Source organism: Vanellus vanellus (assembly GCF_965231255.1).
Source record: "Vanellus vanellus genome assembly, chromosome: 1".
Classification (NCBI taxonomy): Eukaryota; Metazoa; Chordata; class Aves; order Charadriiformes; family Charadriidae; genus Vanellus; species Vanellus vanellus.
In genome coordinates, this window is record NC_138905.1 from 124,898,713 (window position 1) to 124,919,243 (window position 20,531).

The following is a 20,531-nucleotide window of genomic DNA, read 5'->3' on the forward strand; positions in this document are numbered from 1 at the left end:
AACTACAGCCCCTCTTTCAACATAGGGTCAACTCTCATTTTTACGGATACAAGTGAACCACCCCATTTCACTTAAGATGTCCTTTTTAAACATAATGAAATGAGTGCTTTGAAATCACTCAGGCACAGCAGAATTCTGCAGACAATTTTCTGATTAGCAACCTATTGAGCTCTTCCAATCTAAAAGTTTGCCACTGAAATTCTTAGACATATAGAATTGTTGGAGGCCACATACATAGAAACCTCTTTTTTCAGCATGCAAACCACTCCTGAGCACCTAGAAAATGCACATACAGACTCAAAAAGAACAGGACTGAGCGTCATCAGTAGGACAATGTTTCTTGCTTCACCCTCAACTATATTCCTAAAATCATCTAGCCAACCACAGAAAACTCAAAAGTAGAAAGCTGAGAGACCACCTTCAGACATCTAAAACAATACTGGATAAGCGATTTAAGAGCTCCTAAAAAAGGTGCTCATAGTTACCTATATCCGTCCTTCTGCCCAGTATTTCATTACTTACTGTATCAGTTTACACTCTTCCTATTCACATCTCTCTCCAAAACCTGGCAATTTACATTATTTGCCTAACAGGCAATCCTTACGATCAGACTCTTGAAAACCCTACAAACTACTGAGTGGCAGACACAGCATTTACCATCCTGCCCTGAAGTGGGGGGGGGAAACACCGAAAAATTTAAGAGGCCTTTGAAAGGGATGCAAACATGGAGCAGTTTTGAGTATTTTGATGCTTGAGTAAGGAAAAAGTGAACCAGATACTGACACCATCTAGTGGCACATTGCAAGGCTAAACGTTACTAACACAGATTTTTGGCTTGCTAAACCTTAAAAAGTTAAGAGCTAGCATTAATTTGATGACATACCCCTGAAAAGAGAACTTTAAAACAATTTGAAGTTCCATATTCTTCTGTGTAAATCAATACTTGTTTTCTTAAATAAAAAAATCTTTTTTAATTTTTAAACAAGCACTAACATTTCTTAATGCTTATCTAATGTTAAAATGAATTGTAAGATAGAAAATAAGCTGAAGAACTGCACACGAGAAGCAAAGAAAGGGCATGTGTTGCTCTACATCTCACAATGCTTCCAGGAAAAATAAATCTTCATTGAACACCTGGGAGACATATGCAGGTTATGTAAACAGCTTATTACATCGTGAATGTTTTATCCACAATAGTGTTTTAACCTAGCAAGATTAACATTGCTGAGCCATAAAATTAAAGTTAAGGAAATTCCAAGGTTGAGTCAACGGAATTGACTCTTCACATGGTGAAAGACTGGCTGGAGGGCCAGGCCCAAAGAGTGGTGGTAAATCAAGTTAAATCCAGTTGGCAGCCATCACACTGATATTCCCCAGGGCTCAGTACTGGGGGCAGTTCTCTTTAATATGTTTATCAATGATCTGGATGAGATCAAATGTAAGTTGCAGATGACACCAAGTTGGGCAGGAGTGCTGATGTGCTTGACAGTAGGAAGGCTCTACAGAGGGATCTGGACAGGCTGGATCAATGGGACAAGGCCAACCGCGTGAGGTTCAACACGGCCAAGTGCTGGGTCCTGCACTTGGGTCACAACAACACCATGCAGCGCTCCAGGCTGAGGGAAGAGTGTCTGGAAAGCTGCCAGGCAGAAAAGGACCTGAGGGTGTTGGTCGACAGCCGGCTGAATGTGAGCTGGCAGTGTGGCCAAGAAGGCCAACAGCATCCTGGCTTATATTAGAAATAGTGTGGCCAGCGGGACTAGGGAGGTGATCATCCTGGTGTACTCAGCACTGGTAAGGCTCCACCTCGAATACTGTGTTCAGTTTTGGGCCCCTCACTACAAGACAGACATGGACATGCTAGAGAGTCCAAAAAAGAGCAACAAAGCTGGTGAAGGGTCTAGAGCACCAGTCTTATGAGGAGTGGGTGAGGGAACTGAGGTTGTTTGGCCTGGAGAAAAGGAGGCTGAGGGGAGACCTTGTCACTCTCTGCAACTACCTGTTGCAGAGGTTGTAGTGAGGTGGGTGTTGGTCTCTTCTCCCAGTTAACAAGCGACAGGACAAGAGGAAACAGCCTCACGTTGCGCCAGGGGAGGTTTAGATTGGATATTAGAAAAAATTCCTTTACTGAAAGGGTTTTCAAGCACTGGAACAGGCTGCCCAAGGAAGTGGTTGAGTCACCATCCCTGGAAGTATTTAAAAGACATGTAGACGTGGTGCTTAGGGACATGGTGTAGTGGTGCTTTTGGCAGTGTTAGGTTAACAGCTGGACTCAATGAGCTTAAAGGTCTTTTCCAACCTAAATGATTCTATGATTCTATAGTGACCAAAAAAAATGTTGTGGAAGCAAAAGCAGCAAAACACAGCTCATGTCTTTTGTTCCAAGGCTTCAGGAAAGAGGTTGCTCTCCATTTCCTCGGGAGATTTGTTCTGAAAGTACCAAAGAGACAACCAAATAAGCCTAAAGCATGTCTTCCTTTTAACACAGAATGAAGGCAGGCACACAAAGGCAACAAAATCCTTTATTTAAGAAAGAAAAATCACCCAATAGTCCTCCAAGTAATTTTATTAACAACTACACATCTTCATCTGGAAATATAATGCAGTAGCAAAGTGGCGAGAAGCCCACTGTCCCATGATCGTGTTCAACCATGAGCTGCACAGAAGACTAAAAAGTATTAAATGTGTAAGATATACACAAGTTTGACAAGGAGTTCACTGTTAGAGAAATCCTTTAGATAATGAACTCTATGAAAGGTCTTCAAATATTGAGAATATCAGTGAAGGAACTCAATGGTATCACATGAAACTCAAAAACTCTTCAAAGAGCATATTCCACAAAATGGCTTTTAACAATTAAGTGTTTATTTAGAACTCTGCCCAAAATGAAAGTTTTCAGACAACCAATCAAAAAACATGGTCCAGGTATATTCTATAACAATCTTCTACTGCTAATCCCTTCCCCCCACACCATTTATAAAGATCATTTTAATGTTCTCAGCTTAAGATAACATTCTTACTTCTTTCTATAGGAATTTCACATAATGGTTTGAACAGCCTGAAATTAAACCACACAAAATTTAACAGCAGCATCTGAAGATGAAATACACAGCTCTGAATAGTAGCAACCCCGTTTCTGCCAGTTATTAACAATTACAAACAACAAAACAAAAAAACCTTAAACCTAAAAATCACACTTATTTGAAACACAGTCACCTCTTCCTCAACTCATTCAGATTGCTATGCTACTTAAAAACCACTTCAGTTCTTCAGTCCATCAGTAAAAGACAGCCCAGCAGCAACCCTGCAGCAACCAGCACAATCTTATCTATGCTGGGAAGTTCTCTCTTACATTTTATAAGATGACTCCTACCAGTCTGTACCTCAGAACAAAGCCTGTTGAAATGCTTGCTAATGAAAATACTTTCCTTCAACGTCCTAAAAGACTAAAACATTAACCACTACAGAGAAATCCTCTCCACAGCTGGACTAGTAAGTACAAAGGAACACACATACATTGTTGAATTTGGGAGTTGTTCTTGCAACCAAACAACTTTACACAAGAACAATCAAAAACTGTTTAAATTTTGGGTTTAGGCTGTATCTTAATAAATGAGCACTTCAATAATCATTCTGTATCTTTCTTCAGTTTAGTTTTAAATTTTTATTTACCAATTGCTAAAAAATGCCTTTGGACTAATTAACAGTCTTGTAAATTACTTACAATATTTTTATATTAGTGCTTTTGACAATGCAGCCACTATCTACAAACAAAATAAGTGTTACTAAAATTGTTCTGAAATTGTACATAAAAAATGTGATCACAACTTGAATACAGCAGTAAGAATTACTTTAGTGCAATATCTTTTGTGCTTTAGTAACTGTGATGTGACTAATTGCATGTTTTCCCTAATCATTCATTAATTGCATTATCTACTTCTACTTCCAGGAATTTTGCTTAGAGAACAGCAATTTTGGGAGGCAAATGATAAAAGTATGTCTCCACTTGTGCAACTGTTAGCTGTCCTCCAAACCATGGGCTGGAACATAGCCAATATATCTGACCCTCCTACAAAATAGATATAAAGATCCATAGAAAAAAGCACAGATGACATCAGAGTCCATGAGCTCATTAAAGAGCATTCAATTAGAACCCAAACTTTAAAGATCACTGTTTACACTCTGTAGTCTTTATGGAAACCACAGTCTTAGGGAAAAAAAAAAAAATAAAAGATCTCCAACTACTGATGTAGCATCAGTTTCCTCCAAGACTAGCAGTACAGTAACTTCAGTAAACTCCCAGCCCTCCCAAGGAATGCAGTAGCAAACAAATTTCACAGGTATATACCATGGAGTCCTAGCTGGTTTCACAATGCTGCCAGTGTCCAAAAGCCTACATGACAACTCATCAACCTACTCTGGCAAGACCTGAGGCTGAGGTTTCACATTCTGGGGCAATTGCGTCACTTCTTTCTGCTAGGTTATTCTTCAGTTGGATCAGTTCCCCACACAGCTGCACATTCAGCTGTGCCAGCACAAAGCAGAGAGCAGCAACAAGACAACTGGGGGTGTCACTAAAGACACGCCCAGGGAACAAGAAGTTTGGAAACCTCTGAAACAATCAAACAGATGGGGAATAGACATCTGATTAGAGTTAAGAACATGCTACTGAGGAAACAGAATAGTTTTGCACTGGGAGAAGAGAAAGTTCTCATTTTGCAAAATCCTGAAGCCAAATTCTGACCAGTAGTGATCAAGATGATGAAAGCTGCATCAATCTGCCTTGGTTATAATCATCTGTATACAAGTCAGTGGCTCACAGTATTCAAAATCTGCCAAAAAGTTGATACTTTGCCTAGGACCTTCTCCTAAGAGTAGCAGAGTACAATTAACAAGACAACTCAATTTCATGGCTGCAGAGAAAACCCTTTAGCTAACAACAGTTCAAACATACCGCATTTAAGGAAAACTATAAGCTGCAGACCAGCTTCAGATATTGTAAAGGCTAGGAAAAACCACTGTGATACAGTAGTCTAACCTCAGATATAATGGAGAGAAGAACGAACTTCATCCAGTACTTTCTGATGTAAATTCACAACTTCTGTTGGAGTCAAGTACTTCTTTTTTATGAAAGAAAACATATTAAATCTGGACTTCAGTGGCTACAAGCGACAGAAAAAATAATGCACTTCAAGAGAAATTACTACAAGATTTAACAGGTTTCATAAAAAATATAAATATATATGCTAGATGTATTTAGGCTTTAGCAAGGCATCAGCCATCAACTTACTCCACGTTCAAAGACAGCCTGCCCCTAGCTGATATTTCCTGCTTCCATGCAGCAAGGAAGTATTTGCCCAGTTACTTCCAATAACCTACAGTCTTTTTTACTACATTTATAAGAAGGTATTAGCTCCATGAAAATACTAACACACAACAAATGCACCTAACGAATGATACATGTTTGTCAACAAATTTGTGAAAAAATGAGATAGATCAAAACAGAAGAAACTATAGACATGAAACCTAACAAAACTAGATCAACCAAGCATGCTTCACCTTGATCACCAGTCTGACTTCTGCAATCAACTAACAATTTTGTTCTACTTTGCACAAACTATATTGCAAATGTTTTTAAACAAAGAACACTATCACATTTACCTTTATTAAAGACACATCTTTCCACATTATATACAGAGGCACACATTTATTAAAGATATTTAATTGAATAAATAATAGGCTTCCAAGGAAAAAAACATTGTTCAGCATTAGTCGTTCTACTATCTTGTGATATTTTATTAATTATATCCAATTTATTAAATACACAACTTCTCCACAACTTTGTCCAAGACTAAATTCAGACTGGACAGATTCATAGTTCTACAGATCATCATGCTTCAGCATTTATAGACTGAATAACATTTATTTTTACTTTAAATTTAAAATGTTATATACCAGCATTCTACTTCTTTCAAGTTACAGTAGTAAATTAATTACATACAGAACACATGACTTTTTTTGCATTGTGGATAATACTTTTATAGTCTTTGGTACTGGAGTTCAACAGCTGTTGTAAACAAAAACACATCTTCTTCACTTAATAGAAAAACCCCTGTAACTTCCCTTTTCCCATCAATTAAAATTCCTCCAGCATTATTTTCACTACTACCCCATTTCTTTGAAAATACAGATACACTTTTTTTTTTTATACTTCATTACCAACAAAGTTTTTTCACTTCTTGAGACTTCTTTCATGATTAGGGTGTGTCTTTAAACAGGCATCTAAGAAAATACTAAGTATTTTACTTCAGGTTTTTAATGCCTAAACATTTCTTCCCACACAATTCTGCCCACGTTTGTTTACAGTTCTGAAGAACTGATATTTTCAACCATCATTTATATTTTTTATGCTTGTTCTTAAAACTATATACACAGTACAAAGCAGACTCTCCATCAGTAAACCTCTCCTCTGATCCACAGCAACACTTAGTCCTGTCACTCTTAACTGTTACCTACTCAACAGCAAAGTTAATACAGTTCAGCCCCACTTGTGCACTGTCTTTGCCAAGTATATCCAATAAGCCATACTGCACTCACATCATACCAATTTGTGTTAGGCTAGTGAGAAACAGCAGTGTAAGTTGTTTGCAGAGGGGGTGGCTGTGAATTTTTGTAAACTAAAATGAAATAAACCAGAAGTAAAATAAAATAAAAACAAGGGATCAGACTACTCTTTAGTAAATTCTATAGCCAGCATATTGACACGTTCCCTTCAGGTTTTCCCACGTCTCTGGAATTGGAAATACCAGTGGTTATGTTAAACCAGTTGGATGGGAGTTAGGTACAAGTCGTGGGCACCACATATATTCAACAAACAAAGAGACAGATGCCTCAATCACTCAAAGCCTTGTGAATTTACATTCTTCCCTAGTAATATCAAATTTAAACATTTGTCACCTAAAAAAGTAAGGCGAGGTAGGTTTCCAGGAACCCTAACTCACACTGTTTTATGTCAGACATAGCGAACAAGTGGACATGAACATACACTGTTATGAAACGGTCCACAGCTAGCCTGAATCACTAAGCAGTGCTTTTAAACTACTATCAGTTACAATTCATTTCCCTATTTCTACGGCCAAAGGTAATTGTAAACCAGTATTTCTGTGTGTTTAGAAAAAGAGGTGGGGTGGGACTAGACATTTTCAGGGTAGGGGTGGTATTTCTTTCCTTACACAAAGTCAAACAGAACTGCATTCGTATTAAATCTAAAAAGCAACGACAATGAAAAAAGACATCACACACAGAAAAAATAAATATTCTGACATGTTCTAATAAGCTAGGTAGAGTAAGATCCAAAAAGGCTTTCTACTCATCCATACCTCCCACAATCACTGGAAGGGAGGTAGCTATGAGACACTGGCATGACATGAAGTGGAAACAGGACAAGTTGAAGATCTAGCCCTATGTCTCAGTCAGCAACACATCAGAGTATCTTTGGGAATCCACACCACTACCAAAAAAGGACTCTACTGACCCACAAGCAGCAAAGCACAAGTGTACCTAAGGTTCTATGTTCACTGGCTGCAATGCTGGCAAAAAATATTTAAGTAATTTCAAAACCTGATGAAGTAGAGGCCTTAAAGAAAACACCACCACCACCCCCCAAACCCCTACACCCCTTCCACTAGTATTTAAAACAGAACTTGGAACGCACTTTAAGTGTAGATTTTTGCTTTTGAATTAACACTTTCAGCCTAGCCTTACCCGTTGAGACTGTGGACGTACATGAAAGAAATAAGACAGGCTTCCATCCTATGCACCTGTGTCTCCCACCCCCCACAGGAAACCTTCAGAGGTATGGGTTCAGCTGCTTGTACAGTCATGTAATAACAAACCAGAGAAATGAAGCAGGCTGTGTGGTACTACTGTATAAACTAAGCAAATTTAATATTCATACTTGAACCATTAGTGTTTTGGTTTGTGTTTTTTTTTCAATTAAATAAAAAAAAAGAACAACTGGCTTTTGTAAAGACATCATCTGTCTTATTCTGTTATGGGCTCTGAAATATAGCACAAACCCATAAAACAGTGAGTTACTCAAATATTTTTCATTTTATCACACCACCTACATCAAATGAGAATCCCCCCAATGACATTTATCAGAAATACTAAAAAACCTTACCTTTTGGATAATCTTCCAATAAGAGGTTGAAGTGACCTAACTGACAAAAGAAATCAGACTCGACCTTTCCTTCAGCTTTCAAAATTAGCGATTCATAGCAGCGAACAGCCTGGGAAAAAGAAATACAAGGTTTTAAAAATTCTGTATTTAACTAAAGCAAATAATACATTTTCTGCACATTTTCAGAGAAATAACAAAGTTTCTTGTTAGCCTGCAAGGCAAGAAGTCTACAAACACTCTCAATAACATAGTTAGCATTACTTTTCAAAGAAGAAATGTAATATTTAGAACAGATTTGGAAGTTCACTTATTCTAATGCAAATTGACAGCAAATGAACATTAAAGTTTTCTCTGGTTTATTTGTGTACTCCAGAAGCATTCAATTTCCCAAACACAAAACAAACCTCAAACATACATGACAATTTTTAATTTAAAAATCAATGAAATGCAGAAGGATTGACTTACTTTATTCTTTCCAATCTGCAAGAAAAAAACCTGACTTTATTCTCATTCTGTGTTTGTTTTTCTAAAGGATTTGCATTTCGTTCTACCAGTCATTTCACTAGTTTTTGCTAAACTGAAGAATACGCTACCTCAATATGCTTGCTTAGGTAATTTATATTGTTATATTTATATATAACTTAGCATCCATTTCCCAAGATCTGATTCTTTTCACATACCTCTATCGTGTCATAAAATGCAGTTTACTACCTTCTGCTTACTATACAGAATCACAGAATAGTCAGGGTTGGAAGAGACCTTTGGAGATCATCTAGTCCAACCCCCCTGCCAGAGCAGGGTCACCTACAACAGGTTGCACAGGACAGCGTCCAGGTGGGTTTTGAATGTCTCCAGAGTGGGAGACTCCACAACCTCTCTGGGGAGCCTGTTCCAGTGCTCCACTACCCTCAAAGTGAAAAAGTTCCTCCTCATGTTAAGATGGAACTTCCTATGTTCAAGCTTGTGCCCATTACCCCTCGTCCAATCAATGGGCACCACTGAAAAAAGACTCCTCCCATCCCTCTGGCACCCTCCCTTTAAGTATTTGAAAGCTTAATAAGATCCCCCCTCATTCTTCTTTTCTCTAGACTTAAAGAGACCCGAGTTCCTCAGCCTTTCCTCATATGAAAAATGTTCTAAACCCCTAATCATCTTCGTAGCCCTTTGCAGGACCCTCTCCAGCAGATCCCTGTCTTTCTTGAACTGGGGAGCCCAGAACTGGACACAGTACTCCAGATGCGGCCTCACCAGGGCAGAGTAGAGGGGCAGGATGACCTCCCTCGACCTGCTGGCCACACTCTTCTTGATGCACCCCAGGATGCCATTGGCCCTCTTGGCCGCCAGGGCACATTGCTGACTCATGGTCATCCTGTTATCCACCAGGACTCCCAGGTCCCTTTCCACAGAGCTGCTCTCCAGGAGGTCAGCCCCCAACCTGTACTGATGCGTGGGGTTATTCCTCCCCAGATGCAGTACCCTACACTTGCCCTTGTTGAATTTCATTAGGTTCCTCCCTGCCCAACTCTCCAGCCTGTCCAGGTCACGCTGTAAAGCAGCACAGCAGCACAATTACTGTAGACTAAGTAAAGCTAAAGTGAAGAACATAAATCCAATTAGAAAAGAGTTTTACTTTGAGAAAAGTTGCTCTAGAAGTTTTTAAGCAGCAAACACACATTTTTATAATACCTTCTATTCACCATAATGGTCATGATCTTTAACCTATTATATTCTTCCCTCATGACCCTATTTATATTTTAGGAACGAATAAATAAACAAAATTGGTTTCCCAACTTTTTGAACTTCTAGTTTCTTGATTTTGAACATACTAGACATTAAAATGAAGTAGCTGAATAAACTTAAAGGGGAAGGAAGGTCCTTTGCACCAGCAGAAAACTTTACAGCTCTCAAAAGCTTGACAGACTTCCAACAAATTCTAATTCCAGCTGGTTAATCCATGACTTTCATCAACTCATGGTTTAACTATATTTCAAATTTGGTTGCAATTATGAACAGCTTGATTTTAATATATTACAGTAATCCAAGACCTTAATACTTAATCTGAAATTATAAGCTTCATTAAGTCATTTTATTAAAATTGGAAATTCAAAAGGGAAAAAAAAAAATCTTTCCTGTAATACTTAAGTCCAAATACTAAATTAGTAGTCTTGCTCATATTTGTGATTTACTTTGTGTACACTTGTATGAATCATCTAAATGAGAAATGCTAACAATAAAATGAGGAAATGTTAAGAAATAGTTAAAAAACGCCTGTGGAGAATTCAAATTAATGATCTAATCTTTATTTTAATTTGCCATTTTTACCCTGGTATGCTAGTTTCAAAATTATTTTTTTAAATAGTAAGCCATACTCATATAGGCCTTGCTGTACCCAATGGACACAAAGCCATGTACACAAACAGATGAGCGGGTTTCAGTTTGTATCCCAAGCTTAAGATGTATTACATACGCTTTCACTTGCTTCCAAGTCCGGAATAGCCTTATTTTATGGCTGTTTTCAGAAACAAAGTTCTGATGGATAAAAACCAAACTATGCTGCTGCAAAACTGCAGCAAAACAAGTAACATCTATATTAAATCTATTAGGTGTATGTGTGGCATTAAAATGATTTAATAAAACCATTTAAATTACATATTTCAAACTGCAGCTATTCGGCCGTATTCTGAAGACATTAAATTGAGATGTGTATTTGCCACTATATCAAAGAACTGCTGCAGAATTTTTCATTCATGCTGCAAGTTTTGCCTTAGCATATGCAATAGAAGGACTGGAATTCTGTTGACAGCTAATCAAAGCTACTGCTCCTTTAATTTTATTCCTACCACTATAAATACCTGTTGGAGTCAGCCAACTCTCCATCGAAAGAACACAATCCCCGGAATCAAGACGCAAAGCAATTACCAGGTGTGTATGAACCGATTCTCCAACATTTAGGCTCATTAGTTGAACCTATGCAGAATCTTGGTTTTCATGCCTTGCTTCTTCTCCCTACTCCATTTCTACTCACTTTATACGAATTGTAACAGAATTCTTGCTGGTGCCCCTAATGTTCCTGTCACAGATTAATTTGCAGATAGGCCTTCCATTTTCTGATGATATGCAACACCTGCTGCAGCTGCTGAAGAGAATATTCCCACTATGACATTTTCTTAAATTAATATTTTGTCTTCTACAATTCAGTCACTGCTCAGAGCGTACAGAAACTGCTACCAGAACAGGTAGCTTACAAAAACTGTTGGAGATGAAGTTAGGGTAGTTTGTTTCCCGAATTAGATGACCACAGGCATTTAAAGGGAACTTGCCTTTATGAACAAATGTAACAGGTTTTTCTATACAGATGTTCAAGGAAATTATAAATATCATGCCCTTAAGAAGCTAAGCATCCAGGGACCCTTAACGTTTCCACAGCCCCTTTTTAAGTAAATCCTTAATAAAATATGTATCACAAGTACCTGAAACACTATATACAGTAGGGATACAAAAAGCTGTGCCAGAGTCTTTCACACAACTCAGATCAATTCTAAACAAGGCAGATTTTCCCTTTGCCTCAGAATACATTTTGAAGATACCGCTAAACCATCCTACCAACGCCAGCACTAGGCAAGGCATAGTACATCACAACTGCAAAGCACAACTTCCTCTTTACGGAATTTACAGTTAACTGTTACTGTAAGAGCAATTCAACTACACCATTAAGTACACACCCTCAGTCCACTTCTAACCTATTTGCAACAGTATCAGGAAAACACATTTATGCAAACTGAAATTGTGAAGGTTGCTTCATATGAATTTTTAAAATTCTTCTAGCACATTCTAATAAAATGAAACAGAAACTAAAAGCAAGCTTTACTTCCTCGGTGAGAACAGCAAAGTCAACCTCCGAGTCTCTGGAGGATAAGCAGACTGGTCAGTACGTGACTTTTGCTCTTCCCAGTACCCAGAGCAGATTCATCTAGACAAAATGATTTATCCAACTTCGGTTTTGGTTGAGAAACTTTCTTCCCCATCAAATCCCTCTGTAAACATCTTTAGAAAGGAACAAGTATTTTTCTGCATAGATATGAATTTGTCTCTTAGTTGAATGAACAGATGCAAAGCATTTTGAAGAGGGAGGTCACAACTACACATATCTTTGAAGGAATAATCAAAAGATCTCATGTCAGTGGGTATGTATCTGTAAAGGCCATCTATGGCACAACTTGTGAAACCAATTTAAATCGTCCTGAGACACTAAGATGTTAAAAACCCCTCAGGATTTTAAGTATTGTTATTTCTCTACATTGTATGGATTTTTAAGCGCACTCAATGAAGCCAGCCTTGAGAATTGCTAGTATTGATAAATTAACAAGAGAAAGACCCTGAAATGAAAAGAAAGATTGCTACAGAATGTCATACACTTCCTTCCTTTTGTTCAAGGCTGCATGAAGATAAAAGGGAAACCTGAAGAATTTAGGAACTTTGCAAAATAATCACCCGCAGCTGCTTCACAGTGTGGCAACTACAGCAGAAGCAAGAAATAAATACAGGAATGGCTGCAGGAAAAGAAAGTGGTTTATATGATACAAAAAAAAAACCAAAACAACCTCATTAATTTTGCCACCTGCTTGATTAAAAGCAAACTGAAGTAATACACCATTGTCAACACTTCTGACATGACAGTTACAAACCCCACTTATGACATCATAGTTCGTGACTGGGAGCAATCTGATTTCACAAGTTCAACTACCAGTTCTTCGGACATATTTAAATATAATATAGTGAAGGAGAAAAAGGCTTAGCGTATTTGTCAACTTGGAAAAAGCTAGCAAAACATTCATATGTGTTCACAAAAGGAAAAAATAATTCCGTTATCATCCTTAAAATGCACTACCAAATCCCTGTATGTTCACTATTTATTATTCCAAAGGGAAAGGAACTGGAATATTTTTTCCCTCTGTTGTGAGAAGAATAGCCTCCCTCACTCACTCCCCCCCCCCCCAAAAAAAAAAACCAAAACAACCCCATAAAACAAATGCTAGTTTTGGCTATTATTAACATTATTTCTTTTCATGGAGAAAAGATCCTAGAGTTGGGAATATAACAAAAAAAAAAAAAATCCAACAAATAAACCCAGAATTCTAAATATTGTATACACAAGTCACAGATACATAGTATAGCTCTACTTCATAAAGAAGGATGGATGTTATTTCTACTTCAACTAATATGAAGAAAAAAAACTTTACCATTATCATTGGTTGCACTTATTTGCATTTTACAGCACACATTCAAATTACTATTAAACAATTGTACTGAAAATAAAAATCAATACAGCTTTTTTGAATAGTTTATAAAGATGATGTAATGATGTCCTTTCTTACTCTTGACAAGCACGATTGACTAAGATGAAAGCAGCAGAACTAAATGACTAAACACGACAAAAGTTAATTATTAATTCTTTACTATATTAACGATATGAAAATGGAGGACTGCACTGAGTCAGCAAATTTTTACTTAAAACAGAGAAAAAAAACCTAACAACCACAGAAACCCCCCAAAACCAGCAATATATTGTTAGCATGGCAACAGCTGGGCAGTAAAATGCACGGTGAAAGAAATTATTTTAATTTTACTGGGTAATAAATAAACCATTCAAGAAAAAGGTAGTGTTTTAATGCAGACAACATAGTGTAAAATGACAAATTCAAAGCCTAAGATGTTCCTAGAACCTTAAAGTTCACAACAGAAAACACTACTGTATATGCAAGATAAGCCTTCTATAGGATCAGGGGGGGAAAAACAAACAGTTTCTGCTTCTTTTTTCTTGTTTCTCTACAAAGCAATAACCTGAATGGATGGACTTTGCGAGCAGGTAATGAGAACAGGAAGCATGAAAAAAAATTACATGTGAAAAAAAATTTGAAGAAAGAGACACTAGTGGGCTCTTCAGAAATTAAATACATACTACACTAATGCTTCGAAATGAAATGTTAATTAGCTCTTAAGGCATATTTCACCCTTCTGGAAAAGAAAGTATTTATGGAGACAGTGCTGGACACTGAAGTGATGATCATGCTATCTACTACCAGTCAGACTGAGGAGCATCTACAGACCACAAAAGCAGAAGTTTATGTATGTACTGGGCTTATTCTCCCCACCTCAGTATCAAAAGATGTCCTGAAAGGCTTTCCTTTCATTCCCTTCTCCATTCCACAATTCACCAAAATGCACACATGATTTTCTATTAACAACGACAACAGCTATCATCCTAAGAACCTCTTAATTCAGTTCTAGCTCCTGCTCTGTGACAACAGAAGTGTGAACAAGGCTTCTTTCAGCCAAGCAAGGACAAAAGAAAAAAAAAAAAAAAAGACTAGCTTGGATTCTTCAGGAGTTGAATGATATTTTCCTCCCCATCAATGACTGGCGGGATAAACACCACCTTCTGGGCTGTAGATGACTTAAAAAACCACCTCATTTACTTCTGCAGAGAAAAGCATACAATTCATATCAAATTGAAGATAACCTATATTAATTCAGCAGATCCTCCACTGAAGGCTCTCATATTATGCATGGATGGCACAATACTCCTAACATCCCTTACTTTCTTACTCAATATCAATTCCCACTAGAGCTTTCAAAGCTTCTTTATATGCTCTCTCTCTTTATGAAGCTCATACTGTGTTACATAAAATTTCTTTCTCCGCTTAATACAAGTTTACTTTCCTTGTATTTCAAAAACGGACTATATTATAAAAAAGAGTCAATAAGAGCAAACATGCTCATGCCCCAAAATACTGAGGCCTCAAAAGGAAAAACATGAGCTAGGCTCTTCGTTAACTTTGTTCTTGCAAAACTTCTATGGTATATTGGAATGTCAGGCAGTTACTCTAATCTGCTAATAATATTCAAGATCATCAAAAGTCCTTACCATTTCAGGGACAATAAGAAGTATAGAACAACAGAAACTGATTCTCCTTATGCATTTCTCAAAAAATGTATCATCAATTTTGGCCAATTTATTTTCCCATGATTACTGCTTCATGAAACAGGACACAAGAATAAACAGTGAAAGCAATAGAGAAGAAAAGCAGTTGCACACATTATGCATAGCTTGATGATAACAATTAAGATTAATTTTCTTTAAAAGCCACTAATTTGGTCTAGGACTTATCTACCATAGGTATCATTTGCAAAAAGTATCTGTGACACCTTCAGTATGATCTGGAAGTAAAAGAGAGGAGATGAAGCAGCAAACAGTAGAAGTAAGGCCAAGTTTACAAGTGACAATTAACACAAAAACTAATTGAAAGGTAAACTTCACAAACCAAAAATGTTCCAGTGACTGGAGTGAAAGAAGCACACTACCACCATAAGAAACAAAAGAGTAAAATAATAAAAAAAAAAAAAACACAACAAACAATTTAGAAAACTACTGTAGAGAATTAGTATCATCAAAAGAAATGCTACAATCAGATGGAGAATAAGAGATACTAGTAACTTAGAAATAATTCTTCCTGAAGCCAATTATCATTGAAAAATGAGGGATAATACTTCATAAAAAGCACAGAACTGCAGAACAGAATACAAAATAGAATACATGTGAATCAATGATAAATGCAGAAAAGTGGCATTTTAGCAGAAGGGAAAAAAAAAACAACTTGCCACCACTAAATCAAGAACACTTATTATCAAATATAAGACATTCTTTACAAGTGTGTCTGTCAGACAGATGAAAACTCAATAGTGTAGGGTTCTCAGAGAAAAACATGGGAAATAGTAGTTTTCAACCAAGTGTCCATAACCAATAGCATTTTGAGGAAAAATGGACTGACTGGAGTTAATGTAGTGAATAACTGCATTAATTCTGAGATCATCTTTAGGACGCAACACCCTTCCCCCTTATTTCTTTTAAATACTGTAAGGTATACTTAGAAATACAGATGTGTATGTATGTACAGACAAACTTACATTATAAAGGAAATTTTTAAAAAATATAAACTATCAGCAAACCAAATGCTCTCTATCCTGTCCCTGAAAACACTTCATAATCTGAAGGCTCAGGAGATGATGACAAATTTTGCATAGAATTTCATCATTCCAAATACTACATAGGTTGTTTGGTTTTGTTTTTTGTTTTGTTTTGTTTTGTTTTTTAAAAAACTTGTTTTTTTTTAAAGCAGCAGTAGATTTTTCATAGGCAATTGAAATGGCTGATTTTTATCTGAGAATAATAAGAACTCTTTTTGTTATTTTTACCATAATAATTCTATTTCAAGTAGAATAGCAGCACCCTAATTTAGTAATTGTTCTAGAGCTAATGAGTAGTTCACCATACACTAAAAATTTAAGACTACTAAATCTGATTTTATTCTAGCAATTCTTAACTATACCAACAGAGAACATCACAGCTGAGGTGTAACCACATCATAATTCAGAACATTTAGACAGTTAACTTTCATAAACTTATCTTTTTTGAAAACATTAAACCAGTTGTATCTAGGAGGCTACAGATTTCCATACAGATTTTAGTAAGATATCATACATCAAATAATTTGCTGTTTTCAATTTCATTGGGTAAATACCTTTGGAAATACAACTAAATCAACACAGAGAGAAAAAGGAAAAAAACACCATAAAACAAAACAAACATCAAACAAAATTAAAGCTGGCATCTGCATTAACAGCTGCTTGTTTTACCTAAGAAAAAATACCCCGAAGTTGAAATCCGAATAACTGTTATTTATTTAAAGATCTCCTGAAGTGGACACAAGCCTTTTGAAATCTAAGACCGACTGTCAGCTACCAAGCAAAAAAACAACAATGAAGCAACAAATAAAGAAGCTTGGAAAAAAAAGTATTAAACAGAGAACAATATACGTACACATGTGTAAGAAAATGTCTACAAAGACTGACACAACAAACGTATATTTGTGAAAATACTTTTCTTCAGACTAAAGAGAGTGATTTTCTGTGCTGTTGTTTGAATAAAAGGTGATATAGAAGAGCAGCTATTATAAAATATTGAAAAACTACCACCAATTGCTCTGCTCTGCTAAACCTGCACGGTCTAAAATTCAGTTCCAAAAGGGTTCAAGCTCCAGAGGTGGTCCATTTTTCAGAAATAAATATTGTTGGTAGCTTAGTCTGAAAATATAAGGAAAAGAAGATTTATTGTAGAAAAATGGAGAGAAAAATGGGTCAGAAGCTGTTTATGAAGAAAGTGTAAAAAAAATGCTAATAGGGTGGGAAGTACGGAGTTTTCAGCACCACAGGAGACATAAAATTAGTAAAGGTACATTAAGACACAAAGGATAAAAAGCCCCACCATCTAAATGGAAAAAAAAGCTGGTTTCAAATACTGAAATACCATTATTTCAAAGAGTCTCTGAATGCTGGTACTTCTAAAGTTGGCATAGCCAGCATACCAGGAAGGTTACCCCACAAAGATTTTCCATCACATTACCGAAATCTCACATACAGGTACCACTTCACATATGATGCTCCTTTTTCCACTGTCATTCATCTATACTCCTCTTGTGGCTGCTTAATTATGCATAGACAATGGTATGCTGCTCACATATAAAAGTGAGCAACACTGGAACATAACCAAGTGTGCGTGACTATGAGCTTGCCTAGAAAAATGCTTTGGAGAAGAACTTTATGCCCAGTAAATACCTTGAAAAGCACCACAGTTATTCCCATCAAGAGCTGTAACTCTTCTCTGCTAATGCCTGCAAACACCCAGCCTTATCCCTCACCTTTCCCACCTCATGTGGCAGTTTGAAGAAAAACCATTGCAATGAGGAAATAAGAAGAGCATAGTCCTCTGGATACAGTCACACAACTAATGATCAGTACCACTTCTGAATGGAAGAGCTGGTGTACCTTTCCAGGAAAGAAATAATGTCTACTTGTGCTATGTAGCAATAACAGGTGAGGGGGGTATATTCATATAGATTTCAGAATTGGTATTAATGCACTACAAAGTAAAAGCCCAAATTATTTTAGCTACTAGTGTGCATTTGCATCATAATTTGCATTAAACACGAAGTAAAATGGCAATACACTCAAACATTGCTCAGGAACTTGCCAACGGAATCTTCTGCTAAGTAAAACTTCACACTGAATTTTCACAGGCCACATATCCTGAAGAATCCCATAGCTGCGGGGTAAATAGCCATGCAGGTTGTCAACACAGACTGTTTTCATTAACATTCCCCTGGAGCTGGATAGAAGACCTCTTTCTTCAAAAATGTTTCCCAAGCCCTATCAAATTTGACATCCGATATAGAGACAGACATTAACAAATATCAAGTGGAAATGCATGCATGTATCAATCTTAATGCCAATTCTCCATATACCTCTGTATATTTTCAGGGGTACTACTGAACTAGAAAACAGAGCGTGCTTCAAAGAACGCAGCTACTAGTAAGTACAGCAGGTCAGAAACCTGGGGATGCTCAAAAATTTCACCAAAAAAACATTAAAACCATCTAATAAGGACACTCATCTAAAATACGAAAGACCAGGATTCAGGGTTTTGCCTAATTTGAAACAAAGATTTAAATTTGAGTTGTCCATACTCATACCAAGTGCCTTAAATATCAGATTCCAGCATCAACTTCACTTTTAAGCCAAAAGTCACAATGATTCACAGCAGGACAGAATGACAGAGACTAAGCTTCCACCTATACACAGTGAACTGTTCCTTTCCCCACCCACAACTACAGTATAACCCTGTGTAGATAAGGTGGATTTTGTGATTTAAAGCAAATAAAGAACTAGATAAAGAAGAATGCAATCCCATTAGAGGAAGGTACTGAGAAATTTGGGGGCACACCTTCATGTCTTGGTTGAACCCTCATAAACATAGCCTAAATTACGAGTTCTCAATTCCATCATGCTGCTAATTCCTTTGAACAGAAGGATTTGCAAATAACTCTTTTCTACCATGCCCAGCTGGAAAAGGTAAAATATCCCCTTCTGTTGGGCCTAACTTTCAGTTACCCCATCCTCTGACTACTTAATGCACAATACTCCAATGCTTGTGGACAAGAAGCCACCAATTCAAACCATTAATAGAAAAGTGCTCAGTAACAGGGCTTCCATAACCAGTCACACCTAACTCCTTAATACATAACTCTAATCTAAAAAAAAAAAAAAATAAAAAAAAAATTAAGAACGGTTGTGTTAGATTTCAATTTTAACAGCATAGGTTAAAAATTGTGAAATAACTGAAAATCCAAAAATAGCTTCCTCATCTTCAAACCTTGATTAACTATAGAATTTTATGAGTTTATCATAAAACTGCCTCAAAAATGAGTCACTACACTTCAGAAAAAGCAATACACATCCCCATCATACCTATGTCCAAAGGCCAATCCTCTAAACCAGCTAAATCTCTCAGATTTTTTTTTTTAAAAGTAGCTTACATGCAATTCACTACCCTTACACTATTGACTACATTTGCCAGTCCCAAACTTCACAGAAAATACCTAATAGCCATCTTATTTCTTAAAAAATGTCTATTTGTAGACCAAAAATTAAAAATTGCACAAGGTAAGTGTAATTCCACTATATGGAACTTAATCTTTAACGTGGCGTTTACCTTGTGTTGCACCCATTTTAGAGTGACTAAATCAGCATCTCTAAGCTCTAAAACCACTGCTTGTCTCTCAAATCCAGAAAGAAAATTTTAAAGTCTTTAAACAATCAACCTGGTAGAAGGCGTTTTATAAACCCACTGAGGTGCAAACTCCATCACCAGAGATCTGAAATGGGACAAAGTATCCCAAAAGAACAGATGTGCAGTACAGCATTTAACATCAGGAAGTTCAAAGGCTATGAGCACCATTCATAAACCGGCATGTGTACATGATTTATACACCAAATACCTTTGAAGACCTCCTTACGATAGATTACTGTAAGGTTTACATTTAAAATGAAATAATGATAGAAATAACTGAATTATAGACATTTCAGACATCTGTTGAGAAGCTTTTATTTTTTATGAACATTACCTGGTTTTGGTAAATTAAGTAGCTGACTTTCCAACTGAAGCTGTAATACCTCAGGCCTTTAGGTGAAGGAGGCCTTTAGGTGAAGGATCAATTCCTACATTGTTTAGTGGCAGACATCATCAATATCAAGTATAGATTACTGCAAAACCTTAGAAGGAATTTAAGCAGTTTTACAGGAAATACAGTTTCCAAAAAGCAACCGACTTGAGACTGCAAAAATGCACTGACACAGTGACCCAGGGCATAAACTCAAGAGTTTATCATTAAAAAGACAGTTGTTAACACCAAGAAGTTGACTGTCATTATTTTTTTTTTTTTTTTTTTTAAGATTT

The 20,531-nt window shown here is 36.7% G+C and overlaps 1 protein-coding gene across 3 annotated transcripts in view; it reads right to left on the reverse strand.

Annotated features, from left to right (window-relative positions):
- Nucleotides 1-20,531, reverse strand: part of KDM6A (lysine demethylase 6A) — a 157,621-nt gene that overhangs the window by 114,181 nt on the left and 22,909 nt on the right. For all 3 annotated transcript variants that reach the window (XM_082488007.1, XM_082488006.1, XM_082488005.1), the window contains exon 3: nucleotides 8,183-8,291. In XM_082488007.1, the coding sequence (XP_082344133.1) occupies nucleotides 8,183-8,291 (109 nt within the window). The remainder of the gene's footprint in view (nucleotides 1-8,182; nucleotides 8,292-20,531) is intronic.